This window comes from Balaenoptera ricei, chromosome 5 (assembly GCF_028023285.1).
Source record: "Balaenoptera ricei isolate mBalRic1 chromosome 5, mBalRic1.hap2, whole genome shotgun sequence".
NCBI classification, from domain to species: domain Eukaryota; kingdom Metazoa; phylum Chordata; class Mammalia; order Artiodactyla; family Balaenopteridae; genus Balaenoptera; species Balaenoptera ricei.
Genome location: NC_082643.1, coordinates 9,278,312 through 9,303,339, shown reverse-complemented (window position 1 = coordinate 9,303,339; position 25,028 = coordinate 9,278,312). Strand labels below are relative to the sequence as shown.

The following is a 25,028-nucleotide window of genomic DNA, read 5'->3' as shown; positions in this document are numbered from 1 at the left end:
GTTCCCTGTTTGAGAAGGATTGACATTAATTCTTTTTTAAATGTTTGGTAGAATTCACTGGTGAAACCATCTGGTCTATGGGTTTCTTATTGGGAGGTTTTTGATTATTGATTCAGTCTCCTTCCTCATTACTAGTTTGTTTGGATTTTCTTTTTTTTTCATGATTCAGCCTTGGTAGGTTGTATGTTTCTAAGTTTTGTTTTTTTATAATTGATGGACATTTGAAGTATTTTTTTAAGATTATTTTTGATGTGGACCATTTTTTAAAGTGTTTATTGAATTTGTTACAATGTTGCTTCTGTTTTATGGTTTGTTGGTTTTTTTTGGCCACGAGGCATGTGTGATCTTAGCTCCCCAACCAGGGATCAGACCCACAGCCCCTGCATTCGAAGGCAGAGTCTTAACCATTGGACCACCAGGGAAGTCCCATGAAGTTTTTCGTTTTTTTTTTTCCCCACACACATCCTGAGCTTTATTGGGTATTAGTGAGCATGATTTCAAAAACATACTTTTTAAGTATGGTTATGAGAACAATAAGTTTGAAAGAACTTAAGCTATTCTTATAAATTATATCGTCTGCTCATCTTATGGCCAAATTTTCTCTAAATGATTCAGTTGATTTTTTTTTTTATACCTCTGACTTCTACATCTCATTTTAAAAAAATTTTTATTGGAGTATAGTTGATTTAAAATATTGTGTTAGTTTCAGGTGTACAGCAAAGTGACTCAGTTATACATATACATATATCCACTCTTTTTTTAGATCTTTTTCCCATATAGGTCATTACAGAGTATGGAGTAGAGTTCCCTGTGCTATACAGTAGGTTCTTATTAGTTATCTATTTTATATATAGTAGTGTGTATATGTCAATCTCAATCTCCCAATTTATCCCTCCCCCCTCTTATCCCCTGATAACCATAAGTTTGTTTTCTACATCTGTGACTCTACTTCTGTTTTGTAAATAAGTTCATTTGTACCCTTTTTTTAGATTCCACATATAAGCAATATCATATGATATTTGTCTTTCTATGTCTGACTTACTTCACTCACTATGACAATCTCTAGGTCCATCCATGTTGCTGCAAATGGCATTATTTCCTTCTTTTTTATGGCTGAGTAATATTCCATTGTATATATGTACCACATCTTCTTTATCCATTCCTCTGTCAGTGGACATTTAGGTTGCTTCCATGTCCTGGCTATTGTAAATAGTGCTGCAGTGAACATTGGGGTGCATTTACCTTTTCGAATTATGGTTTTCTCTGGGTATATGCCTAGGAGTGGGATTGCTGGGTCATATGGTAGTTGTATTTTTAGTTTTTTAAGGAATCTCCATACTGTTCTCCATAGTGGCTGTACCAATTTACATTCCCACCAGCAGTGTAGGAGGGTTCCCTTTTCTCCACACCCTCTCCAGCATTTATTGATTGTAGATTTTTTGATGATGGCCATTCTGACTGGTGTGAGGAGACACCTCATTGTAGTTTTGATTTGCATTTCTCTGGTAATTAGTGATGAGCATCTTTTCATGTACATCTGTATGTCTTCTTTGGAGAAATGTCTGTTTAGATCTTCTGCCCATTTTTTGACTGAGTTATTTTTTTGATATTAAGCTTCATGAGCTGCTTGTATATTTTGGAGCTCAATCCCTTGTCAGTTGCTTTGTTTCCAAATATTTTCTCCCATTCTGAGGTGTTTTTTTTTTTATGGTTTCCTTTGCTGTGCTAAAGCTTTTAAGTTTAATTAGATCCTATTTTTTTTTATTTTTATTGCTCTAGGAGGTGGATCAAAAAAGATCTTGTGTGATTTATGTCAAAGAGTGTTCTGTTTTCCTCTAAGAGTTTTACAGTGTCCTGTTTCTATGTATTTGTTTCTTCTAGGTTATCTAATTTGTAGGTGTGTGATTGTTCTTAATAGTCTCTTATGATCCTTTGTATTTCTGTGGTATCCATTGCAGTGTCTCCTCTTTCATTTATAATGTTATCTATTTGAGTCTTCTCTCTTTTTTTTTTTTAATAAATTTATTTTATTTATTTATTTTTGGCTGAGTTGGGTCTTCGTTGCTGCATGCGGGCTTTCTCTAGTTGCGGTGCGTGGGCTTTGCACTGCGGTGGCTTCTCTTGTTGCAGAGCACGGGCTCTAGGCACACGGGCTTCAGTGGTTGTAGCATGCAGGCTCAGTAGTTGTGGCTCACGGGCTTAGTTGCTCCGCGGCACGTGGGATCTTCCCAGACCAGGGATTGAACCTGTGTCCCCTGCATTGGCAGGTGGATTCTCAACCACTGCACCACCAGGGAAGCCCTTCTCTCTCTTTTTTTTCCTTAATCTAGCTAAAAGTTTGTCAATTTTATCTTTCAAAAACCAGCTCTTAATTTCATTGATCTTTTCTATAATTTTTCTGGTCTCTATTTCATTTATTTATATTATCCCCTTCCTTCTGCTAACTTTGGGCTTAGTTTCTTCTTTTTCTAGTTCCTTAAGGGGTAAAATTAGTTTGTTTGAGATCTTTCTTTTTTCTTAATATAGACATTTATTTCTATAAACTTCTCTTAAAACTGCTCTTGATGCATCCCACAGGTTTTGGTATGAAGTGTTTTAATTTTTGTTTGATTCAAGGTGTTTTTTTATTTTCCTTTTGATTTCCTCTGTGACCCATTGTTTGTTCAGGAGTGTGTTGATTTCCACATGTATGTGAAATTTTCAGCCTTCTTCTTGTTATTGATTTCTAGTTTCATACCACTGTGGTTGGAAAAGATACTTGGTATGATTTCAATCTTAAATTTGCTAAGACTTGTTTTGTGACCTATGATATGACCTATTGTGGAGAATGTTCCATGTGCATTTGAGAAGAATGTGTGTTTTGTTTCTGTTGGATGGAATGTTCTGTATATATCTGTTTAACTAATTTGGTCTAAAGTATGGTTCAAGTCCAATGTTTCTTTATTGATTTTCTGTCTGGATGATCTATCCTTTGTTAAAAGCGGAATGCTGAAGTCCTTAACTATTATTGTATTGTCATCTATTTCTCCTTTCAGATCTGTTAGTATTTTGTTAATATATTTAGCTCCAATGTTAGGTGACTATATATTTACAACTGTTATATCTTCTTGATAAATTGACCTCTTTGTCATTATATGATCTTCTTTGTCTCTTGTTACCATTTTTGGCTTAAAGTCTAGTTTGTCTGATACAAGTATAGCTATCCCTGCTCTCTTGCGGTTTTCACTTGCATGAATATCTTTTCCCACACCTTCATTTTGAGCTTGTGTGTGTCCTTAAAGCTGAAGTGAGTCTCTTGTAGGCAGCATATAGTTGTTTTGTTTTGTTATCCATCCAGCCACTCTTTGTCTTTTGAGAATTCAATACATTTATATTTAAAGAAATTATTGATAGGTAAAGACCTACTAATGCCATCTTTTTGTTTTCTGGCTGTTTTGTAGTCCCTTTGTTACTTTCTTCCTCTCTTTCTGCCTACCTTTGTGAGATGATTTTCCATAGTGATTATGCTTTAGTTTCCTCTTTATCTTTTGTGAATCTACTTTTGCTTTTGCTTTGCCTACAATCTACTTGTAGGCTTTTGCTTTGTTATTACCATAAGGCTTACATAAAACAACTTATAATAGTCTATTTTAGGCTGATAATTTAATGTTGATTGCATACAAAACCTCTACCCTTTTACTTTCTCTCTTTTATGTTTTTGATGTCACAATTTATATTTTATATTATGTATTAACAAATTATTGTAGCTATAGCTTTTTTTTAATACTTTTGTGCTTTAACCTTTATACTGGAGTTAAGTAATTAACACACTACCATATTACAGTATTAGAGTATTCTGAATCTGACTACATACTTATCTTAATCAGTATGTTGTATATTTTTATGTTTTCATGTTACTAACTGGTATCCTTTCATTTCAGCTTGAAGAATTCCTATCAGCATTTTTTTTTATAAGTAAGGTCTAGTGGTGGTGAACCCCCTCAATTTTTGTTTGTTAGGGAGAGTCTTTATCTCACCTTCATTTCTGAAGGACAACTTTGCTGGGTAAAGTATTCTCGGTTGGCAGGTATTTTTTCTTTCAGTACTTGAATATATTATCCCATTCTCTCCTGGCCTGCAAGGTCTCTACTGGGAAATCTGCTGATTTCCTTATGGGGGTTCCCTTGTACGAGATTTTGTTTTCTCTTGCTGCTCTAAAATTCTCTGGTTTTGATTTTAGACTGTTTTTTATGTATCTTGGAGGAGATCATTTTAGATTGAAAATAAACCTATTAGTTTCATGAACTTGGAAGTCCAAATTTCTCCCAGGTTTGAGAGAGAAATTCTCAGCCATTATTTCTTTAAATAAGCTTTCTACCTCTTTCTCCACCTCTTCTCCTTCTGTAATTCCAATGATGTGTACAGTGTTTCTCTTAATGGTGTCCCCTAAGTCTTATAGGTGTTCTTCAGTCCTTTTCATTCTTTTTTTCTTTTTGCTCCTCTGATTGGCTTTCAATTGATCTGTCTCATTGATTCTTCTTCTCGTTCAGGTCTGATGTTGAAGGTCTCTCTTGAATGCTTCAATTCAATTATTGTATTCTTCAGCTCCAAAATTTTTTTTTCAGATTTTCTGTCTCTTTGATGTACATCTTATTTGCTCTTGTATGATTTTCCAGATATCATTAAAGTGTTTTTCTGTTCTCTTGTAGCTCTCTGAGCATCTTCAGACAATTATTTTAAATTCTTTATCAGGCAATCTCCTGGATCTCCATTTCTTTAGGGCCAGTTCCTGGAAGTTCACTGTATTCCTTTGGTGGAGACGTATTTCCCTGATTCTTCATGATCCCTGTAGCCTTTCACAGGTGTCTGTGCATTTGAAGTAGCAGTCACCTCTTCCAGACATTGTGGACTGACTTTGGTAAGTGAAGACTTTCACTCCTGCAAGGGTTGGTGGAGCACACTACAACGTGCCGTGACCCCAGGTCTAGTGGTGCAGGGTACCAAGCGTGGGGCTGTGTGGCAGCGGTGGGGGGGGGGGGGGGAGGGGCGTGATCTCTCTCTGGCTCAGGCTGCTGGGGTCCACAGCGTCAGCAACTGAATGGTGCTTGGGGTCCTCAGCAGCGCCCCCTGGTCCAAGGAGCAGGACAGGCAGTGTGGTGGCCGGGGCCAGTGGTGTGTACACAGTCCGCTGCAGGGATCAGCTGCAGATGCCTATGTAGTGGCAGGGGCCAGTTGCAGACACACACCTAGCGGTGGGTGCCAGGGCAGGCAGCAAGGGCCAGGGCCAACTGTGGGCACGCTGGCGGCCGCAAGGGTCCCAGGCTGTCTGCATGTTCTCCTGTGGCTGCACAGTCTCCCCCTGGGTGTGCACACCACAGTGGAGGCCGGTGTCAGGTGGGTGTCAGGCTGGCAGTGTGCGAGTGCACAGCTGGAGGGGCTAGCCCCAAGTGCACACATGGCGATGGGGCATGTAGGCTGGTGTCTCGTACTCACACACAGGCCTGGGCTGGCTGCTCGTGTGGTACCTGGGCTCTAGCAGGGGCCAGAGTGGGGCAGGCTGGGAAGAAAATAAATAGGTAGGGACTGAGGTGGCTGATGTCAGTGAATGCAAGTACCTGTGGGGTCCATGGCGGTTGTGCTGTCTCTTGGTTTCTTCAGTGGTGAAAGCTGCTGGATTTGTCTGTGGAGCAGGTGTCTCGAAACCACAGCTGCTCCTGCTATGTGCCTGCTTCTGGGAGCCCCTGCTTTTTCTTCCTTGTCCCTAGCCACATTTCTATGTGTCTCAGCTCTGCCAGTCTCTGAGTGAGTGGGGTGAAACTGAAGGGGGACCTTCATGAGGTGCCCCGAAAGGCTGGGGAAGCTGGTCACTCACCCCACTCCCCGTTTCCTAGTGAAGGGTCCTCTTTCTAGCTGGGCACTCCCTCTCGGTGCTGAGCACTGCTGGCTTTGGGGATGGGGTGATGCAGGCAGAGTGAAGCTGTCTTCCCCTTTTTGTATGGTTATTCTCAGGTTCTATGTTCAGCTGCATTACTGACGTTTCTTAAGCGGGCCCCGAGCTCTCGCAGAGCTGGTTTGTTCACGGATAGGTGTCTAAATGGTGGTCTTTGTGGAAGGGTGGAGGCTGGGTATTCTGCTCTGCCATTTTGCTGGCATCACCTCCAGTCCTGCAACTCAGGAACAGCCCGATGGAAGAGATACATAGAGCAAGGTATAGGTGGGAATGGGCACGGAGCTTCAGTGCCCTCTCCGGGCACACCACTCACCTAGCACACCTCCACATGCTCACCAACGTGGAATCTACTATTTGACCATCAGTTCCAAACTATGGTCTGGGAGAAGTTAACAGCTACTAGGCTGACGACTAAATGCCCCCAGACTCTAGCTCCAATGAGATCCACAGCAGATGACATAGAAACCACACATCTGATCAGTGTTTTAGTCTCACGATCGTAGAATTGCCTCACTGAACTGCACAGTGGCAGGAAAACAAAGCTCACTGCTCTAATGACCACTTGCAGACGGGCGGCCAGGGAAGTCACCTGCCACACAGCACAGTGTGTCTTTCTATTTGGGCTCTAGGCAACCTCATCTCTAGCTATCCATCCCTGGTCAAATTTGCTGCCCACCCTAGCAGCTGAGCATAATAATATAGAGGAATGGTCAAGTTCACGTCCTACCACTGTGACAGTGAACAAGTTATTTTCTCTAAACATTCATTTCTTCATGTGAAAAATTGGGATAAGAATGAAAATTATAGTTACTGAGAGCTTGTTATGTGCTAGGCACTGTTCTGTATGTGCTTTCCATTAATTAGTTCATTTAATTCTCATTACAACTCCATGAGGAAGGCATTATGTTTATTCCCATTTCAAACAGGAAGAAAATGAGCTACAGAGAGGTTAAGAAACCTTCCCAAGGCCACACAGCTAGTAAGTGGTCGAGCCAGGAGGGCAGTGGTAGCAATTAAACTGAATAGCACATAGATAATGTTTGGTGCAGGGTCTGGCCTACAATCAATACCTGGTAGTTAGTTATTATCACAAAACCTTGATGCCTATTTCTGTGGGTTAATCTTAGACAAAGCTTGATTTTCGTATTACCCCCGTGGCAGAAAGGCCCAGAAATTTGTTCTCTCTAGTTCAACATCAGCTATGACCGAGTTCCTCCTGAGACTTCAGTTAAGTAAGTTATCGACTCTGTTACTGTGATTCCTGCAAGTCTGGTCTCCAAGGGTTGGGGCAAGTCTTTTTCTGTAAAGGGCCAGATGTTAACATGTTTGTTTGTTAGGCTTTGTAGGCCAGATAATTGCTGTCACATATCCTTTTTTTCCCCAACCCTTTTAAAAATGTAAAACCCATTTTAGCTCACAGGCTGTAGTTGCCAACCCTGGCTCTCCAGGATTATTAATAGAGAACCTTTTTAGTCATCAAAAAGCTTTCACACGGAGCGGGAGTTAATCACAATTGGCTAAATTGCCTGGTTACACTTTCATTAAATCCCACCCACCAAAAGTTGCCTTATTTTAATGAGATTATTTTTTCATTAAATAGGTAACATTTCTGAAAACAGTGAAGAAACTTCCAAATGTTTGTTTGCAGGTGAGGGAAGGTAGGTAGGTAGGTGGGTAGGTAAATCTAGAAATGCCTACCTAAAGAGTCTTCTAAAGCAATAGTGATAAAGGAAAAAAGAGAATATATGCCAGAAAAATAAATAGTTTTTAGAAAAGCAGCACAGAATTTCATTCATGCAACAAACATTTAGAAGAATTTATTGAGCATCTCTATGTACAGTAATTTTAGAGCTCAGTGACCTTAGAAATTATCTGGTCCAGTCTCCTTATTTCATGGATGAGGATTCTGAAGCCCCCCCCCCCCAAATTTAAAATAACTTGGCTATTTTCATTCAAAATTAAAGGTAATAGGCTTTTTTGTCCCCCAAACTGAGCACTTATGTATGCTCTTAAGTGTTTGTTTGTTGAGTGGAACTTACTTCTTATTAATGGAAAGCTACTGTTCTCTTTACCACTTTTTAAACCATCTATTATTAAGTCTGGTAAAAACAGTACATGGTAATTCTTTTTAAAACTTATTGAAAATTTTTTTTGCTGTGTATAAGTGGGCTAATTAGCATCAGCCATTAGATTAATAAGTCTTAGATTCACCTTTAATTTCTCCCATCGCCTCCACTCCTCCCATCTCTCCTGCGCATAGCTCTTCTCACCCCACTGCTGCCACCCCACTGCTCTCAGCTGCTGTCCTTCCCACTCCATTCCTCCACAGGTACCCTCATCCGCATTTTCTTAAAACCAGGCTCAACTCCTATCACTGCCTCCTTCCCCCACCCCAAGGCTCTGAACATTTTGAAGGCCCAAGGCTTAGTCTGGTTCCTCAGCCCCAAACTTGCTGTCTTTCTCCCCAGTCTTATTTACCATTATTCTGTTTCCTCTGATGCTCCCTTCGAATTGTTCCTGGCCCTTCCTTAAATATGCCCCCATGTTCAAGCCCTTGCTCAGGCCTTCCCCTCCGTGAGAAATGCCTTTTCACCCATCATAAGCTTCAGAAATCCCATCCATCCTTAATGCCATATGCTCCCCCCGCTACCCTGTTTGTTTTCCTCTTCATTTTCCCAGCAGTTGGTTCTACTCTCTTGTGGCAGGAAGCAAATTTGACCTTCTATTAGATTACTCGGGTAGATGACTTAATTCTTCTACTGAAAGCAAGCTACCCATTCTGCAAGTACAAGAAGAAACAGTTCTGGTTACGTTAAAACAGCAAATTTATTGCATAATATTGAACTATATGCACACACATAGAAAATAAACGTTTCATATAACTGTATATCTTTTTTTAATCTTGTATTATAAAGACTGAAAAACTACCAATTCAGCAATTGGAATAAGTTTTAAAAACAAAAAGCAAAAAATCTATAATCCTTCATTGAGATTTGATGCTGTCTCACGGTTCATAAATACTTCATTTTATATAAATAAGTCTTTTCTCTAGTGACTAGGAATTTAAAATTAGGCTGACATGGATTCTTTGCTCATGTAGAATTTTCTTATCCCAGGATGAAGAAGGTTGAGTGTGTCATGATTTTTGAAATACATGTATTTGCTTCAAACACAATCCCTCCTGAAATCCCACTGTAAACACACATTTCAAATGCAATAAACAAAAGTTCCATAATAAAGAATGTCCTTAAGTCTTAGCAGTTAGGGAAGAGGAAAAAAAAAAAATCTGAGTAGAAATTTTGCAATTTAAATAGAAAACTAAAATAGACTGCATGCATCCACTAGGAGGAGAGGAGAGGAAGGGACGTTAAGTCAGGTAACAAAGAATGGGATGAAGTGAAGAGAAAAGTAGGAGGGTGGGGAGGAGAGATGAAGTGGTAGAGACAGAAAGTGATAGGGAAAAGGATAAGAAATTTATTAGTTCTACTTTTCTGGGAGAAAATACTCCCTAGAAAATTAATGCAACCTGCTCCAAAAGCAAAATGATGCAAGAGGGGGAGGGCCTGTTACCTCATCTTGTTGTCAAAAGGGCTTGGCGGGGCCACCAGACAGAATTCGGCTCAGCTGAGAAGCCAAGCGGCTCTGCACCCCTTTGAGGAGGGCCGGGAATAGGCAGAGCCACAGGGAGATGGCCAGTCCTTCAAGAACTGTTTTTTTAGGCAAGGCAGGTTTATGAAAGGCTCCCATAAATTCGCAAGAGTTCCACCAAAGTCATGGACCCAGATTCAGCTTGTTGGGCTTGGGAATTTCTGAAGTAATCCTTTCCTTCTCAGTCCTTAGGGTTGGACGGCAACAAGCCAGGAGCATTTCCAAGGCTGCAGAGAAAGGAGATGTTCTGCATGTGCAGGTGAGAAAGGACAGGTCAGTCAAATCATTCTTGCAGAGGAATGAGAAGTTAGGAAGACAAGGAAGCGTCATGAGGAAAGATCAGGGCTGAGAGAGACATCTGGGGGATGCAAGTTTAAAAATCCACTGCCCTTTTATCCAGCAGAGTACAACAACATAGTCACAAGTGCACAGAACAATGGGGAACTGGGTTTAGAGACAAAATCGCTTCCCAGACAAGGGCCAGTTTTTCACCCCATTCCTAACCCCTGATTTTTCAAAAAGGTCACTGCTTACCACCCCAGAAATGCATCAACCGGGTTCAGGATTCAAAAGTTCCAACCCACTTATACAATTAAAAAAACCAGAACTCACTCCCCATGATTTTCTGTATGGGCCTCAACGTGGACGTGGAGGAAGGAAGGGGAATCTGAGGCAAGCTGGGGAGCCTCAGGCCAAACTGAACCCCTCGTAGTTGTCAAGGGCCTGGGTCAGCCGTGCACACAGGACCTCTTTGCTGCTGTACTTGGGGAGGTCCAGAAGGTTGTAGCAGGTGTGGGCCACGGGCAAGTACTCCTCCCCGCTGGCTGTGGGCTGGATGACGATCTGCAGGCTGGCCATGCCGTAGATGGGGATGCGGTCGCTGCCTGTCAGGAACACTGCGGACGAAGAGAACGGGAAACACCAGCTAGGTAAATGGGGAGCGGCTCTCTGCGGCCCAGGGGGGAACAGAAGCGACGGGGTGACACCCTGTGGCTCATGCGAGAAGTACAACCACTTTTGTGTGCCAATATGTGTTGTATTAATAAATGCTCACTTATAAAGCAAGAGATTGCCTTTCAAACCCTGTGTTTTGGTTTTATATGGATAAAAAGTCTATACTTTTCATTGGCTAATTTCAGACCCTAATTCTACACTGACACAAAGCATCCATCCAATGGAAAGATGCTCAAAAATGCCCCCAAATAAAAAGATGGCCTCAGTGAAATGTATGGCCTCATAAATGTTATGAGCTTTCACAAAATCAAAGAGGAAGGGAACTGCTGACCTAGGAAAAGAGCTGACCTCAGAAACCAGGAAGAAGACTACAGTCCATGGGGCCTCAGGGTCTTCTCTCCCCTCAAGTGTCTGTGCTTATTGGACCCCCTTGGCTGGTGAACTTCCATTTGGGGTCTGTTCGCTTGCCTTTCTTTCCCTGTCTCTCCATTTTTCTTAAACCAGAAGATCTGACACTAACATTATATGAGACATTTCCCTCTTGCGACACACTTGTGACTTGGAGGGGAAAAAAAGACCAACCCAGCTGTCTTTTCCTGTTCTCCAGCACTAGATAACCTTCTTTGTTGAACTGCTGGAAAATTAACTATCGACACAATGAAATCATTAGTTAAGGAGCACTTTCAAATAACCCGTCACTACCTGAGGCTACGATACATAAACATTCTTGCCAAATCTGTAAAGTTAATAAAAATTTACGAAAGTCTAATGGTCTCTGAACAGAAAAGCATCTTCTTTTGAGGAAATCCCCGGACCAAGGGCAAGCGCCTCTTGATCGTCACAGCTCCACGACACCCACTGGCAAATCTTATCCTGTCATTTTGATTCATATGCCGCTTTTTCTCAAGGGCCCACGTAACTGGGCAGAGGGGAAGCAGGGATCTTTTTAGGAATTCTTTTGTAAGAGCTCCGCTTCCTCTCATCCTTACTCCATGGGAGCAGTAGAATCTGGGGGTAAATCTTGCATTAATACTAATATATGCTCATTCTTAAAAAAGCAAAAGAGACTGCCTTTCAAACTCTGTTTTTTTCATTTTATATTGATAAAAATGTTATGCTATTCAATGGCTCATTTATGACTCTGATTACACTATGACACAAAGATTTCTACTATTTTTAAAAGGGTAATTTGTTCATGTAAACTAGACTTCATTCTCCTTTCCAAATGTACTACCATTCTCAAATGTCATCCAGCCAGTCACAAAGGACCATTTATTGTATGATTCCATTTATATGAAATGTCCAGAACAGGCGAATCCATAGAGACAGAGCAGATTGGTAAGGGGTGGGAGGCTGGGAGGAAATGGGGAAAGATTGCTAATGGGTACAGTGTTTCTTCTCGGGGTGGTGAACGTGTTCTAAAATTAATTGATAGTTTCACAACTCTGAATATACTAAAAACCACAGAACGGTACACTTTGAATGGCTGAATTGTAACAGTATGTGTGTGTGAACTGAATCTCAATAAAGCTATTATAAATCACATCTCCCCAGTTACATCTGCAGTAGACACTAATATTTTCAAAAGGCTAGAAAGGGAGGTTAATCCAAACAATTCGATTTCATCAATGTAATACTTAAAGGAATCACCTTCATATAAAATAAACAGTATTTTTAGAGCAATTAAAAATCAGTGACATGCTTTTCTTCCTTTCATGCCACCCACCCCGTTACACAACAAATAAGGATTAACGACCTCTGCTGCGCCTCAGATATCACTAAGACAAAAAATGTAAATACATTTCCTTACTTACCCTTTACCGTTTAAAAGAGTTGAACTTCACCACGGAGTATACCATCCTGTACCATACGCAAAACTGAAATGGGGACAAACACCATACTGATATTACTTACAGAGAAACTTCTTCTTCTTTTCCAATGGGAACTCATGAAATGTTTCCCAGAATAGTTTCACAGTGGGATGTGTAGCTGAGTAATCACCCTTGTAGATGGCAGTCTGCCCAAAAAAAGACAAAAAGAACAAAATGATCTTCCAGAAGGATATGACAAGTGGACGTCTGCACACCATTTGCACTGGAGAGTAAGAAATAGCCACTGAGATGCAGGAGGCCTCCGAGTCCTACTTGACCGGGGGAATACTTAAGAAAGCGACCAGGTTCTGGGCACTGTGCCCGGCCGGGGCCGCTCCCTCGGGGGTGACAGACGGCACCTTGCCGGCTTACCTCCTCCAGCTCTTCCCAGCTGTAGCTGCTGCTCCCCACCATCATGGCCCTCAGCTCTGGAGGCTGGAAGAGCTCAAGCACTTTGCCACCGCACACCTTTAGGAAGCCGCTGGAGAAGGCTGTGTACCACTCATGCACTGAGATTTGGAAGATGTAATTCACATAAGCATCCACAAATTCCTGCCTGCCGGGAGACCAAAGAAATAGAGTACGTTTAGCCCAAAGTCTGGTAGAATTTATCACGTTCCCCTTCTAACTGAGGCTGAGAGAGATGAACAATCTCATCAAATGCTCTCACCAGCAGGCACCCTACAGCATCTTGCAGGTTCCCACCCAGCCCTAGGATTCCACCAAGGGGGTCTTGGGTCATCTGGGGGCAGGGGAGGCAAGAAGGAAGGGGAGGGGGCCAGGTGGGTGGAACCATACTACTGACTTTATTTTACCTGAGATGTTCCAGTTTTCATCTTGTTTATGGTCCTACATAATTTAGTTAAGAAAAAAAAATAAGACTTTCTGCTTAAAAGAAAAAGTCTAAGATAATGGTTCTAGACTACTTCCTTTCTCTTCAAAAATGAATAAAGCTAAACCCATCTGACATTTGTATCCTCCCCTCCTTTAAAAGGTAATTTCCTAACACCTTACTCTAAATCCCTTAATCACCTCTGGAAAGAACTGTCTTAATACAATGGCTCCATCTCACTAAGGATCAGTCAAATGCTAATTATGACAATAGCTTCTGCAAGCCTGACTCAAAGCAAGCTGGCTTCCTGGGCTGCTTACTGTAGATAAGGAGTTGGTTTTCTGGGCAGGTTTCTGCAGGTTACAGGTCAGAGTTCTGGTTTGTTTTGTTTTTGTTTTGGCGGTTTGTGATTTTTTTTTTTTTTTACCCATTTTTTAAAAAATTTAAGTGTAGTTAATTTTGAATGTTGTGTTAGTTTCAGGTGTACAGCAAAGTGATTCAGTTATATATGTACGATATATATATGATATATATATATTCTTTTTCAGATTCTTTTCCATTATAGGTTATTACAAGATATATCAATAGAATATAGTTCCCTGTGCTATACAGTAGGTCCTTGTTGTTTATCTATTTTATATATAGTAGTGTGTATATGTTAATCCCAAACTCCTAATGTATCCCTCCCACCCTCCCCTTTGGTAACCGTAAATTTGTTTTCTATGCCTGTGAGTCTATTTCTGTTTTATAAATAAGTTCATTTACATCATTTTTTTGGTTAGATTCCAAATACAAGTGATATCATATGATATTTGTCTTTCTCTGTCAGAGTTCCCTTTTGATATATGGTCTGGCCATTGTCTGTATGTATATTCCGTCTCTGACTAGTGGGAATGTAATCTGTGCACTGAGGCATAAACATCTGGGAGAAGGAGTTGCCAATATCTGGAAAAGTTGAAAATGTAAATACCCTTTAACCCAGCTACTCTACTACCAGCTGGTGCCCCAGAGAGACTCCTCACATGTGTGCACAAGAAGACAAGTACAGGGCTTCCCTGGTGGCGCAGTGGTTGAGAATCCGCCTGCCAATGCAGGGGACACGGGTTCGAGCCCTGGTCTGGGAAGATCCCACATGCCGTGGAGCAGCTAGGCCCGTGAGCCACAACTACTGAGCCTGCGCGTCTGGAGCCTGTGCTCCGCAACAAGAGAGGCCGCGACAGTGAGAGGCCCGCGCACCGCGATGAAGAGTGGCCCCCGCTTGCCGCAACTAGAGAAAGCCCTCGCACAGAAACGAAGACCCAACACAGCCAAAAATAAATAAATTAATTAATTAATTAATTAATTTAAAAAAAAAAGACAAGTACAGGGGCGTTTGCTGCAGCGTTCTCTTGCAATACAGAAGATTGCGAGAAACAAAACTACATATCCATTAATATGAGAATGGACAGAGAAAAGACAGTAAAGTCATATGATGGAAACCATAAAAGCATAGCACTTTATGGAATTTCTGTCCAAAGGAATAGAATCTCAAGAACAATGCTGAGTAAAAACCAACGTTAAGTACAATATAACAGCACTTATATAAGTTGTTTTTTTAACACTTAAAACATTAACTATAAGAGACAGTGGCTCTGCCACTTACGGCTTGTGACCCTTGGGCAAGTTATTTAATCTCTCTGTGCCTCACCCTTTTCATCTGTAAGATGGGGAGAATGAGAGTACATAATTTATGGGACTGTTACTAAAATTAAATGAGTTAATACATATAAAGTTCTTAGAACTGAGGCCGCCTTGTAAATGTTAGTGATTATTACATTGTTTATGGCTATGAGATTTTGTGTATGAGTATGAAATTATGTATAGGACATATATATAAAATGTGTGTATTTAATAAAAGCATTATGTAAAAACATCTTTGTCTTATTACACATACTATAAAAATATAAAAACAGGAAAGAATATGCATAAAATTCATAAGAGTTTTGTCTATGTAGGAAAGGAGGGTGAGAGGAGAGGAATAGGATTAAGGGGATGTACAGAAAGAATTTCAATGGCTTCAGTAATTCTTTTTTTAAAAAAACCTAAAGCAAATAACTATCTGTTTAAACTTTGATCATAGATACACAGAAGTCTGTCATATTAGTTTAGTGCTTTTGTGTATTTACATTTTTTTTTCTAAAAATTAAAAAAATCAGACACTTTGAAGACAGACACTTTCCACGTGTCCTCTGTAATATATATACTACACTTCACAAAACTACAATCTGAACATTTTGGGTTTCCTCCAGGCAGATCTGGTCACCAATAATTAACCAATCTACACAGACAACTAACTGTAGTATGAGCCCTGACAGTTTGGGGTTTTTTTTCCTCCCTTTGTAATGCAAGTGCTCTGATTGTGCAAGCATCCACTTGGAAGACAGCTAATGGAGAATAAACACGTTCCAGCCACACAACCAGACTACGTAAAGAGGCAGGGTGCCTCTCGCCACTGGAGTTCCTTTGAGAGATCTCGGTTGATTTTGATAACTGACCGTTCGGGCCACTCGCTTTTTTTCTCTTCCCACGCATTAAATTCCTGCTCTTATGTTTTAAATTTACAAAGAGTGAGCCCGTGAAACCCTAGGGCTCCACCGTCAACCCCCCAAAAGAGAAGAACCCCAGACTCTCACTCCCACTCTCTTGCTTTCTCTCCACCACCCTTGACCCAACCTTACTGTGTGATCCCGGTGTGCCATGTAATTTCCAGGTCTAGTAAGTAATATACCTTTATTTTTTTTTTCAAAGCGTCCTGATGGATATTTCTGAAGGGCATCTTGCAATCGTATCAGAACCACAAGGACTGGTCCAATCACAACACTGGTTGTCGACAGGCTGAGACCAGCATAAAACAATAACCAACAGGCAATGTAATATGCTGGATAGTGGGGTAGACAGGGGTTCAAGTCCAGGGTCTGCCATGTCCTGTATCTAAGCCTCTCTTTTCTCATCTTTAAAATGGGGTAAATGTTCAGTTTTAAAAATAAAAGCCACCAATGTAAAAAAGATTATTGTACATCTTAACTATAGATGCTGAAAGTTCTCACAATGCAGACAATATACTGCTTTCCTGAAACCCATCAGACAAAGCCTGCAAAACAAAGCATGTTGCCCGCCGTCCAGTTCTACAAGGATCAAGTCATAAGGCGCTGCCGTCACTGACCTACGGTACACACTGAAAGGGATTCAGGATGAAAAACAGGATGACACATTCTGTGTGTTTTGGTACCTAGACAGTTAAGAGGTATATTAGGAAGCATTTCAATGACACCAGATTCTTGCATCCTCCCATACATAGATAAGCACTAAAATCATTAACTTGAGATATCTGAGGGTTTTTTTGTGATTAGCAGTAATCTTTTACCAAGATGTATGTTTGACTATATGTATTTCCCAGCCAAAACAATTCGCGTATATTGGCTCTTTCCCTACCTCTTCGGAGCAGTTCCTCAGAGCTATCTGAGAGGCTACAGTCCTCAGTAAGGCCCCTGAAGAAACCCCCAAATCACAGCTCTCATGTTGTGCATCTTCATTTCAGTCAAGAGTTTTGGCAACCATGAACGGACCCAGAGCAGACTTTTCTCCTTCACCTGAACTCTCCAAGGATCTGGACCTTGGTACCAGCAAGGGCCCTTGTGCCTCCCTGGAGAGTCCAGACGAATTTGGCTGAGTCTCTCCTGGTCTCGGATCTCCTGCCTTGGTTGACAATCCTGAGTTTTATTCAGTACTGGGTAAGACTTTTCCTTTGTAAGATACTGAGAAAGTGTTCAGTTGTAAGATTCTGAGAAAGTGCCCAGCTGAGAGAGAATGGGAAGATTCTGTTCATTTGAAAGACACTGGGAAGGTTCAGACTGGGTGATTAGGTAGGAGGCTGACCTGATGTGTTTCCTCAAATCATCTACCTTAACAGGATTTGTTAGAATAAAAGTGAAGATACCGTAGGAGAGCTTTCAGCTCCACAGATAAGAGACAGAGCTCCTCCCGGCCTGGTTACAGCTTTCTTGGGCAACTGAGGCATTTATGGGAGACCCGGTGGTTACAGCTTTCTCGGGCAACTGAGGCATTTATGGGAGAGGTGGCGGAAGGCCTCACACGTGCAGCAGGTCCCTAGGGAAAGCCACTCCTTAGACACTCATTCAGCCAGGGGCGCACATACAAGAATGGGCCATTCAGTGCTCAGGGCCCCCAGAGCATTTTCAGGCTGCCAGTAAGAGAAACCCAGACACGTAAAAGAGCTAAAACGACTCTAGGGTGACACCTAGAAGAATTAAGCTCACAAGCCGCACATCGGCCCACCACAGTTTTCAGCAGTGATTTTATTCTGACAAACCAATTTTAAAATGAGAAATAGAGTCTCTCAAACAGAAGAAAAGGGGATGTCAGATAACCCCTGACCAATACCCCAGACAGGTTTACCTATCATACAGAACTTGTACTTGCAAGTACTTACTTACTTCAGAATTAAGGAAATCCTCCCTGAAATGGCCAAGATGGGGCTCTTTTTTTGGCATTCCCAAACTGGTTTTTGCATAAGCAGTTAGAGCAAGGCAGCTTGATAAAACATCTTTCAAAATTCTGACCCTAGGGGCACGAAGTCCTTCTAGGAGGAGCTTGCATTTCTCTCCTTGCATCTTTGAGATATAAATGTTCTACCAGAGCTCTCAAGAACTCTTATCTTACTCTTATTTAGACCATCTCTAATTCCTGGGACTGACGGAAAAAAGGGAAAAAAGAGGCCTTTTAAACCCAAGCGAGTAAACTTAACTTATTCCAACTGTTATTTATAAACTAGTAAGTTTTATATTGTAATACCCGATTCATGACTAAGTTTTAAAATGAAGCTATGAGATCTCTGATTACATCTGTCTATATGTCTGTGTGTGTGTTATAGATATATGTCTTTACTTCTGAATAGTATTGCCAAAATTAATTTGTCAATGAGTTCTACTTAATTGGCTTAAAGGAAATTAAGCACTTATATACAGTCTCAGAAATATAAAAGAAACTAACCCAAATGAATTTCAGGTTCACATGATCTGGGAAATATTCAGTATTAAATTAATATTCGGTACTAAACTTAGTTTAAGTTTGCTGGTTTAATTAATACAGACTCTTTAGAGTCACCGACATTCATTATAATACTTTTATTGTACCTAGGTTTATTAAAAGTCAACTAAGATCTTATTTCTATTACAAAATTTGTCAGTAAGAAAAATAACTTGGTATGATGAAATTTTTATAATTAAATGTAAATGAGATAAGAGTTTTTAGGTGAACCCTTTAGGGATAATTATGTTTTATGGTATGTCTACTTAAAAATAGTTTCTCCAAATATTTGGTTACTTGAAACTTTAGAGTTTTGCTAAATTAGGTTAAATGATGGAAGTTTACTGAATATCTAGATCATTCCAAAATAAAATAATATACTGAAACATTAATTACTAAACATAGGCTTCCTTTTACAGAGAAAAGAAGATATTCAGGACTATTAATAAATATGTTTGGTGCCACACAGAGACATTCTCTATAAGAGAGCACATGTTTTTTAGAAATTATAAACAGTATTCATAAGTTTGTCAATCTACAGGATGCTAACAAAGGAAAGTTTAAAATTGTTTACTTCTTAGTTTTCACTAGAAATTAAGGTTCTTAAGAGTTGAGGGCTTCCCTGGTGGCGCAGTGGTTGAGAATCTGCCTGCCATTGCAGGGGACACGGGTTCGAGCCCTGGTCTGGGAGGATCCCACATGCCGTGGAGCAACTGGGCCCGTGAGCCACAACTACTGAGCCTGCGCGTCTGGAGCCTGTGCTCCGCAACAAGAGAGGCCGCGATAGTGAGAGGCCTGCGCACCACGATGAAGAGTAGCCCCCGCTCGCCGCAACTAGAGAAAGCCCTCGCACAGAAACGAAGACCCAAACCCAGCCAAAAATAAATAAATTAATTTTTTTAAAAAAAGTTGAGAATTCTAGTTAGTATGTGTGATTAAAATTACTAAAATTAGTAAGGGAAACATCTTTGTATGCAAGAAAAAAACAAGGTATAAGGAATGAAAATGCATTTTGTTAAGGAAAAAGAAAGTAATTTTGTCCTCAAGAGAGGTTAAAAAGAGGGGAAGAGAAAAAGGAGTATGGAGGTTCCTTAAAAAATCTAAAAATAGAGTTACCATATGATCCAGCAACCCCACTCCTGGGCACATATCCGGAGAAAACCATAATTCAAAAAGATACATGCACCCCAATGTTCACTGCAGCACTATTTACAATAGCCAGGACATGGAAGCAACCTAAATGTCCATTGACAGAGGAATGGATAAAGAAGGTGGGGTACATATATGCAATGGAATATTACTCAGCCATAAAAAAGAAGAAAAAATGCCATTTGCTGCCACATGGATGGACCTAGAGATTGTCATACTGAGTGAAGTAAGTCAGACACAGAAAGAAAACTATCATATGATATCGCTTATAAGTGGAATCTAAAAAATGGTACAAATGAACTTATTTACAAACCAGAAATTGAGTCACAGATGTAGAAAACAAACTTATGGTAACCAGGGGTGAAAGGGGGAAAGGATAAATTGGGAGATTGTGATTGACATAAACATACTACTGTATATATCGATAAAATAGATAACTAATAAGGACCTACTGTATAGCACAGGGAACTCTACTCAATACTCTGTAATGACCTATATGGGAAAAGAATCTAAGAAAGAGTGGATATATGTATAACTGATTCACTTTGCTGTACAGCAGAAACTAACACAACACTGTAAATCAACTACACTCTAATAAAAATTTTTAAAAGAGAGAGAAAAAGGAAAAGTATAAGGAAAAAAATCTAAAGGTAAAAAAGGAAGTGATATCAATAGAATGATGTGGAAAAGAAATGCTGAGAAAAGAGTTTTGTGCATGGTCTGGACTGGCTAAGATTAGAATAAACTTAATTGAGTAAATGAATTATAATGTTAATGGTAAGATGGTGAAAAACTAGCAGTTGGTTCTCTGTTAAGGAGACAAAGTTTTCTTGGAATATTTATATGATTTTGATAACCAATTGTGAAGTTTTGTTTTTTTTTTTTTTTTTTTTACTTTTTAAGTACTCGGTTGTAACTTTCTATATTTGCCTTTGAAATCTTTTATTGTCACTATGGTTAAGTGAATAAGTATTGTTTCACAGTGACCTATAATCCTATTTGACCAAGTGTTTTAAAAACTCTTGATAACTTTGACAAACTTCCTCAAATCAAATTCTAAATGAAGTTCTTTTGACCTCTAGCTATCTTTGGGATGCTTCAGAAGGCCCCTGAAACATCTCAAAGAGAAATTTTTTTTTTTTTAACATCTTTATTGGAGTATAATTGCTTTACAATGGTGTGTTAGTTTCTGCTTTATAACAAAGTGAATCAGTTATACATATACGTATGTTCCCATATCTCTCAAAGAGAAATATTAAACTAATTAGGCTTATTTGATATGTTAAATTACATGGCTAGCATTATCAAATAAGTAGTGATAAACCTTCTTAGGTTATACTGTATGGGTAAATGTTATTAATATAAATGTTCTAAAAATTATATGAAATTTCTAAAATTTACATATGTCCTGGTATAATGTTGTCATAATTCTAGTTATTTTAATATTGTAAATATATTTAATATGGTGGACTTTATAATTTCATTATTTTAATATTTTAATCTTGTGTTTAATATCTAAATTTTAATATTTAATATTGTAATAGTGTACAAAAATAATCAAATTTCTTTGACAAATGCATTGTAATCAGGTCTTTAACTGTGCCTTTTTAAGTCTTTTGTCATTTACATACAGTTATTGTTTTACTCTGATGCTTTTACAAAAATGCTTCATCTCCAAGAAGATTCATAGAAAGGACTTTTTGACAAGCACAGGTTTATGGTAACTTTCAGATCATACTGCTTAACTGGGTAAGAAATTAAAGAATTCTAATGGAAAACCTGATGGCTTCATAAAACTGATAACAGAAGATCAAGAATTAATAACATGGGACTGAACGAACTGATGAGGATGATTATAATTTTTATGACTCTTTGAAAAATTTGATTCTTTTTAATGTTTTATTTTTGCAGATTTGAGAAAACTTTTGCTCTTTCCTCTTAAGCTAACTATAATTCATAGCAACTTGGTAAATTATACCTTTGTAAGCGGAACTGAAACATTTCTCTTTTCTCTCTGATTCCTCCAGAATTTGGAAACTCTTAGTATTCTTATTCTCTGGCAATATTATTATTTGCATAAATTCAATAAGAATCTGTTCTCCTTATAACAGGGATATAACAGGAGATAACTGGAAACATTGGCTGCATTAATGACTTTGGATGGAATGTCATATTTGAGACTATGCAAAAATCAGATATGAGCAGACAGCTTTAAAGAACTGAGGTGGACTTTATGGAGCCATAAAGCCTCTTGGAAAAACAACCTAGTACTTTGCTTACAGGCGAATAAGGGAGGCCACTTCCTGGCAGGTGCATGGATCTCAAGGTATTCTGTGGACCTTAAGAAGAGAGGAACCCACCCAAATCTGTGGATATTGCAGGCAGAATCTGATGCCAAGTCCTTGGCATGGCTTTTCTGGCCTTGAGAGACCTTTTAAAAGTTCAGCCTGAGATTCCTTATGAAAAGTTCCAGCAAAACGAATTTCAGAGAGCCTATGTGATCTTAATTTGGCTATGTTTGGCAGAAATGAGGGTGATTTTAGAGAGGAAAAAAATTGTTTCAGTAGATATTAATTTCTAGTGTTATTAACTGTCTTTGTGATTTGTACTTACTGCCTGAGACTCAACTTCCTACATGGCTCCTTGTTACTATGTTGCATTGTTGTAAGATTTCATTGAACTATATTACAAAGGACATTCTAAATTTGTTTCTGAAGCTTATCACAGTAATCTATCTTTGAATAAAGACAGATGCCCCATGACCTGCAACCAAGAGATAACATACTGGAAAGACATCATTTAAAGGACTCTCTCCAACCTAGATGAAAGGACCCTTATCAAGTACCCATAACTAGCTCATGCACGGTGAAACTAAACGGAACTGATTCTTGGATTCATATTTCCCTCTGAAGAAGGGGCCCTGCACCAGACTGGTCTATAGAGAGGACTGCTGGCCTCAAAATCACCTTAAAACAATGCTCAGAGGAGAAACTACACCCACAGGACAAGAAGACAATATCAGAAGTAGACAGCTATACTAATATGCTATACTAATATGCCAGACCAGACCCATATGATCATTTATAGTATTTTCTTGATTTCTTGGGCTTTTGCACATGAATCAAATGTTTTCTATCATGGCACAATCCTATACAAATTTCAAAAATCAATCTGATATTTGGGTTTGTGGTCACTTATCTACATCCAGTACTTCAGGTTTACCTTGGTGGACTTCTTATCTCCAAGGCTCTAACTGGATGGCCCTCAGAAAATTTATTTTAGAAGAAAGAAGTTGTAGGGCCACTATTGATATTACTACATGGGAACCCCTCACTTGGCCAATCAATCATACTTTTTATGGCCCTGGCCATAAACATGAATTCTCTTTTAAAGTTACTCAAGCTCAATCAGAGCAATGAGCTAAATTTCAGTCAAAGAACAGAACTTCCCAATTATTTGAAGGGACCCTCCCTCAGTTACGGGATGGATTTATACGGCTAACACTGGGCTATGGTCATTTAAGTTTAAGGGCCCCCCTATGTTGTGAACACTTAAATCACATTAAAGATAATGAGCCAAATAACACTAGAAAATTAGGCTGAATGAATGCCTTATGAAAAATGCCAACAAATCATTTCCCTTAAAGATAGCAATTGGTATGCAAGAGACTGGGTCAGGTGACCAGCAATACTGGGTTGCACCTAATGGAATTCAATAGCTTTGTGGCACCAATTTCTGGCCCTGGCTTCTGCCAGAATGGATAGGAAGATGTATTCTAGGATTCCCTTGGGCTCAAGGCCGTAAGTGTTCCAATTTAGATATGACTCCAGCAAATTTACAATGTATACAAGGCTGACAGATCTAGAGATCTGTATTTCACTGGTATGACCATTTAACAGCTATTTTTGTGCCTTCAGTAGGACTGGAAGATGTAATCACCCACATCAAAGCCTTGACAAAATTCACCCAATAGGCCTTAAATGATAGTAATCAGGCTATGAGCCTACTGAATTCTGAGATCTCTATGATGAGAAAAAGCAGTATTACAAAACACATGGCCCTTGATATCTTAACAACATCTCAAAGAGACAGGCACCTATGCCATAATTCAAACTGAATGCTGCATTTTCATACCAGATGAATTCTCTAAAGTTACACATTTAAAGACTCACATGAAGAATCTGATTTCTGCCTTAAGTGATCCACTTCCTTGTCTTGGTGATCTTTTAAGGAGCTGGTTTGGTTCTGGAAGCTCATGCTCAAATCTCTACTTATGATCTTATTAATGTTACTAGCTATATTACTTACATCCTGTATAAGATTGTTGTTTCTTGCATTACCCAATGTGTAACAAGGTCCTGGGCAAAACTAATGATGGCTCAACATCTTGAGGCAATTCATCACATATAAAGCCCTATACAAATTTAACTGTAATGGTGCAAATCTAGATATGGGAAAAGGAACAAGGGAAAATATTTCCTGTATCTTAATAGCCTGGTAAGACAAATGATCCAGAGAATTTTTAAGTTATTAACAGGGCCTAATCCAGAGATAGCACATTGAGTGGCCTATCAATGACATCCTCGCCTGACCTAGGAATGAGCCTTCTTAGTGCTGTGGGACAAATTGGTCACGAAATGCCTCCCAAAACTTGGTTAAACTTATGATCAAAAGGGAGGGAGTTGTAAAACAAAGAATGTTGCCCGCCATCCAGTTCTACAAGGATCAAGTCATCTGCTACTGCCGTCCCTGACCTACGGTACACACTGAAAGGAATTCAGGACAAAAAACAAAATGAGGCATTCTGTGTTTTGAATATATGGGCCCCTAGATAGTTAAGATACATATCTAAGGAAGAATTTCAATGACCCCAGATTCTTGCACCTTCCCATATACAGATGAGCAATTTTTTGTGTAATTAGCAGTAATCTTTTACCAAGATGTATGCTTGACTACGTGTATCTCCCAGCCAAAAAATTCATATATCCTGGCTCCTCCCCTACTTCTTTAGAGCAATTTCTCAGAGTTATCTGAGAAACTGTCTCCAGGGCTATCGTCCTCAGTAAGGTCCCTGAATAAAACTGAAACTCACAGCTCTCATGTAGTGCATTTTTTAAGTCTGTCAACAGTCAATAACATTTTTTGGTACAACTGCCTAAGAAGAGCACCATCAGCATGAATTTTTTTATTATAGCCTGTGATGGTTAATTTTACGTGTCAATCTGGCTAGGCTATGGTGCCCAGTTGTTTGGTCAAACCTCACTCAAGATGTTGCTGGGAAGGAATTTTTTAGATGTGATTAACTTTTAAATCAGTAGACTTTGAGTAAAGCAGATTAGTCTTCCTAATGTGGGTGGCCTCATCCAGTCAGTTGAAAGCTTTGAAAGACTAAGGTCCTCCAAAGAAGGAATTTGGCCTCCAGACTGCATTCTCACTCAAGACGGCAACATCAATTCCTGCCAGAATTTTCAGCCTGCCATCCTGCTCTGAAGACTTCAGACTGGCAAGCCCCACAGCTGCACACACAGATTCCTTAAAATCAATCTTCCTCGTGTGTGTG

General features: G+C 39.6%; 1 protein-coding gene across 4 annotated transcripts in view; it reads right to left on the bottom strand.

Annotated features, from left to right (window-relative positions):
• Positions 1–25,028, bottom strand: part of HERC3 (HECT and RLD domain containing E3 ubiquitin protein ligase 3) — a 513,145-nt gene that overhangs the window by 343,182 nt on the left and 144,935 nt on the right. For 3 of the 4 annotated variants that reach the window (XM_059922399.1, XM_059922398.1, XM_059922400.1), the window contains 3 exons: positions 12,775–12,958; positions 12,446–12,548; positions 8,790–10,473 (listed from right to left, as the gene is read on the bottom strand). The exons of the other annotated variant lie outside the window; for it this stretch is intronic. In XM_059922399.1, the coding sequence (XP_059778382.1) occupies positions 10,265–10,473; positions 12,446–12,548; positions 12,775–12,958 (496 nt within the window). In that variant the 3' untranslated portion in view covers positions 8,790–10,264. Of the gene's footprint in view, positions 1–8,789; positions 10,474–12,445; positions 12,549–12,774; positions 12,959–25,028 lie in introns of those variants that run through there. 4 annotated transcript variants of the gene reach the window in all.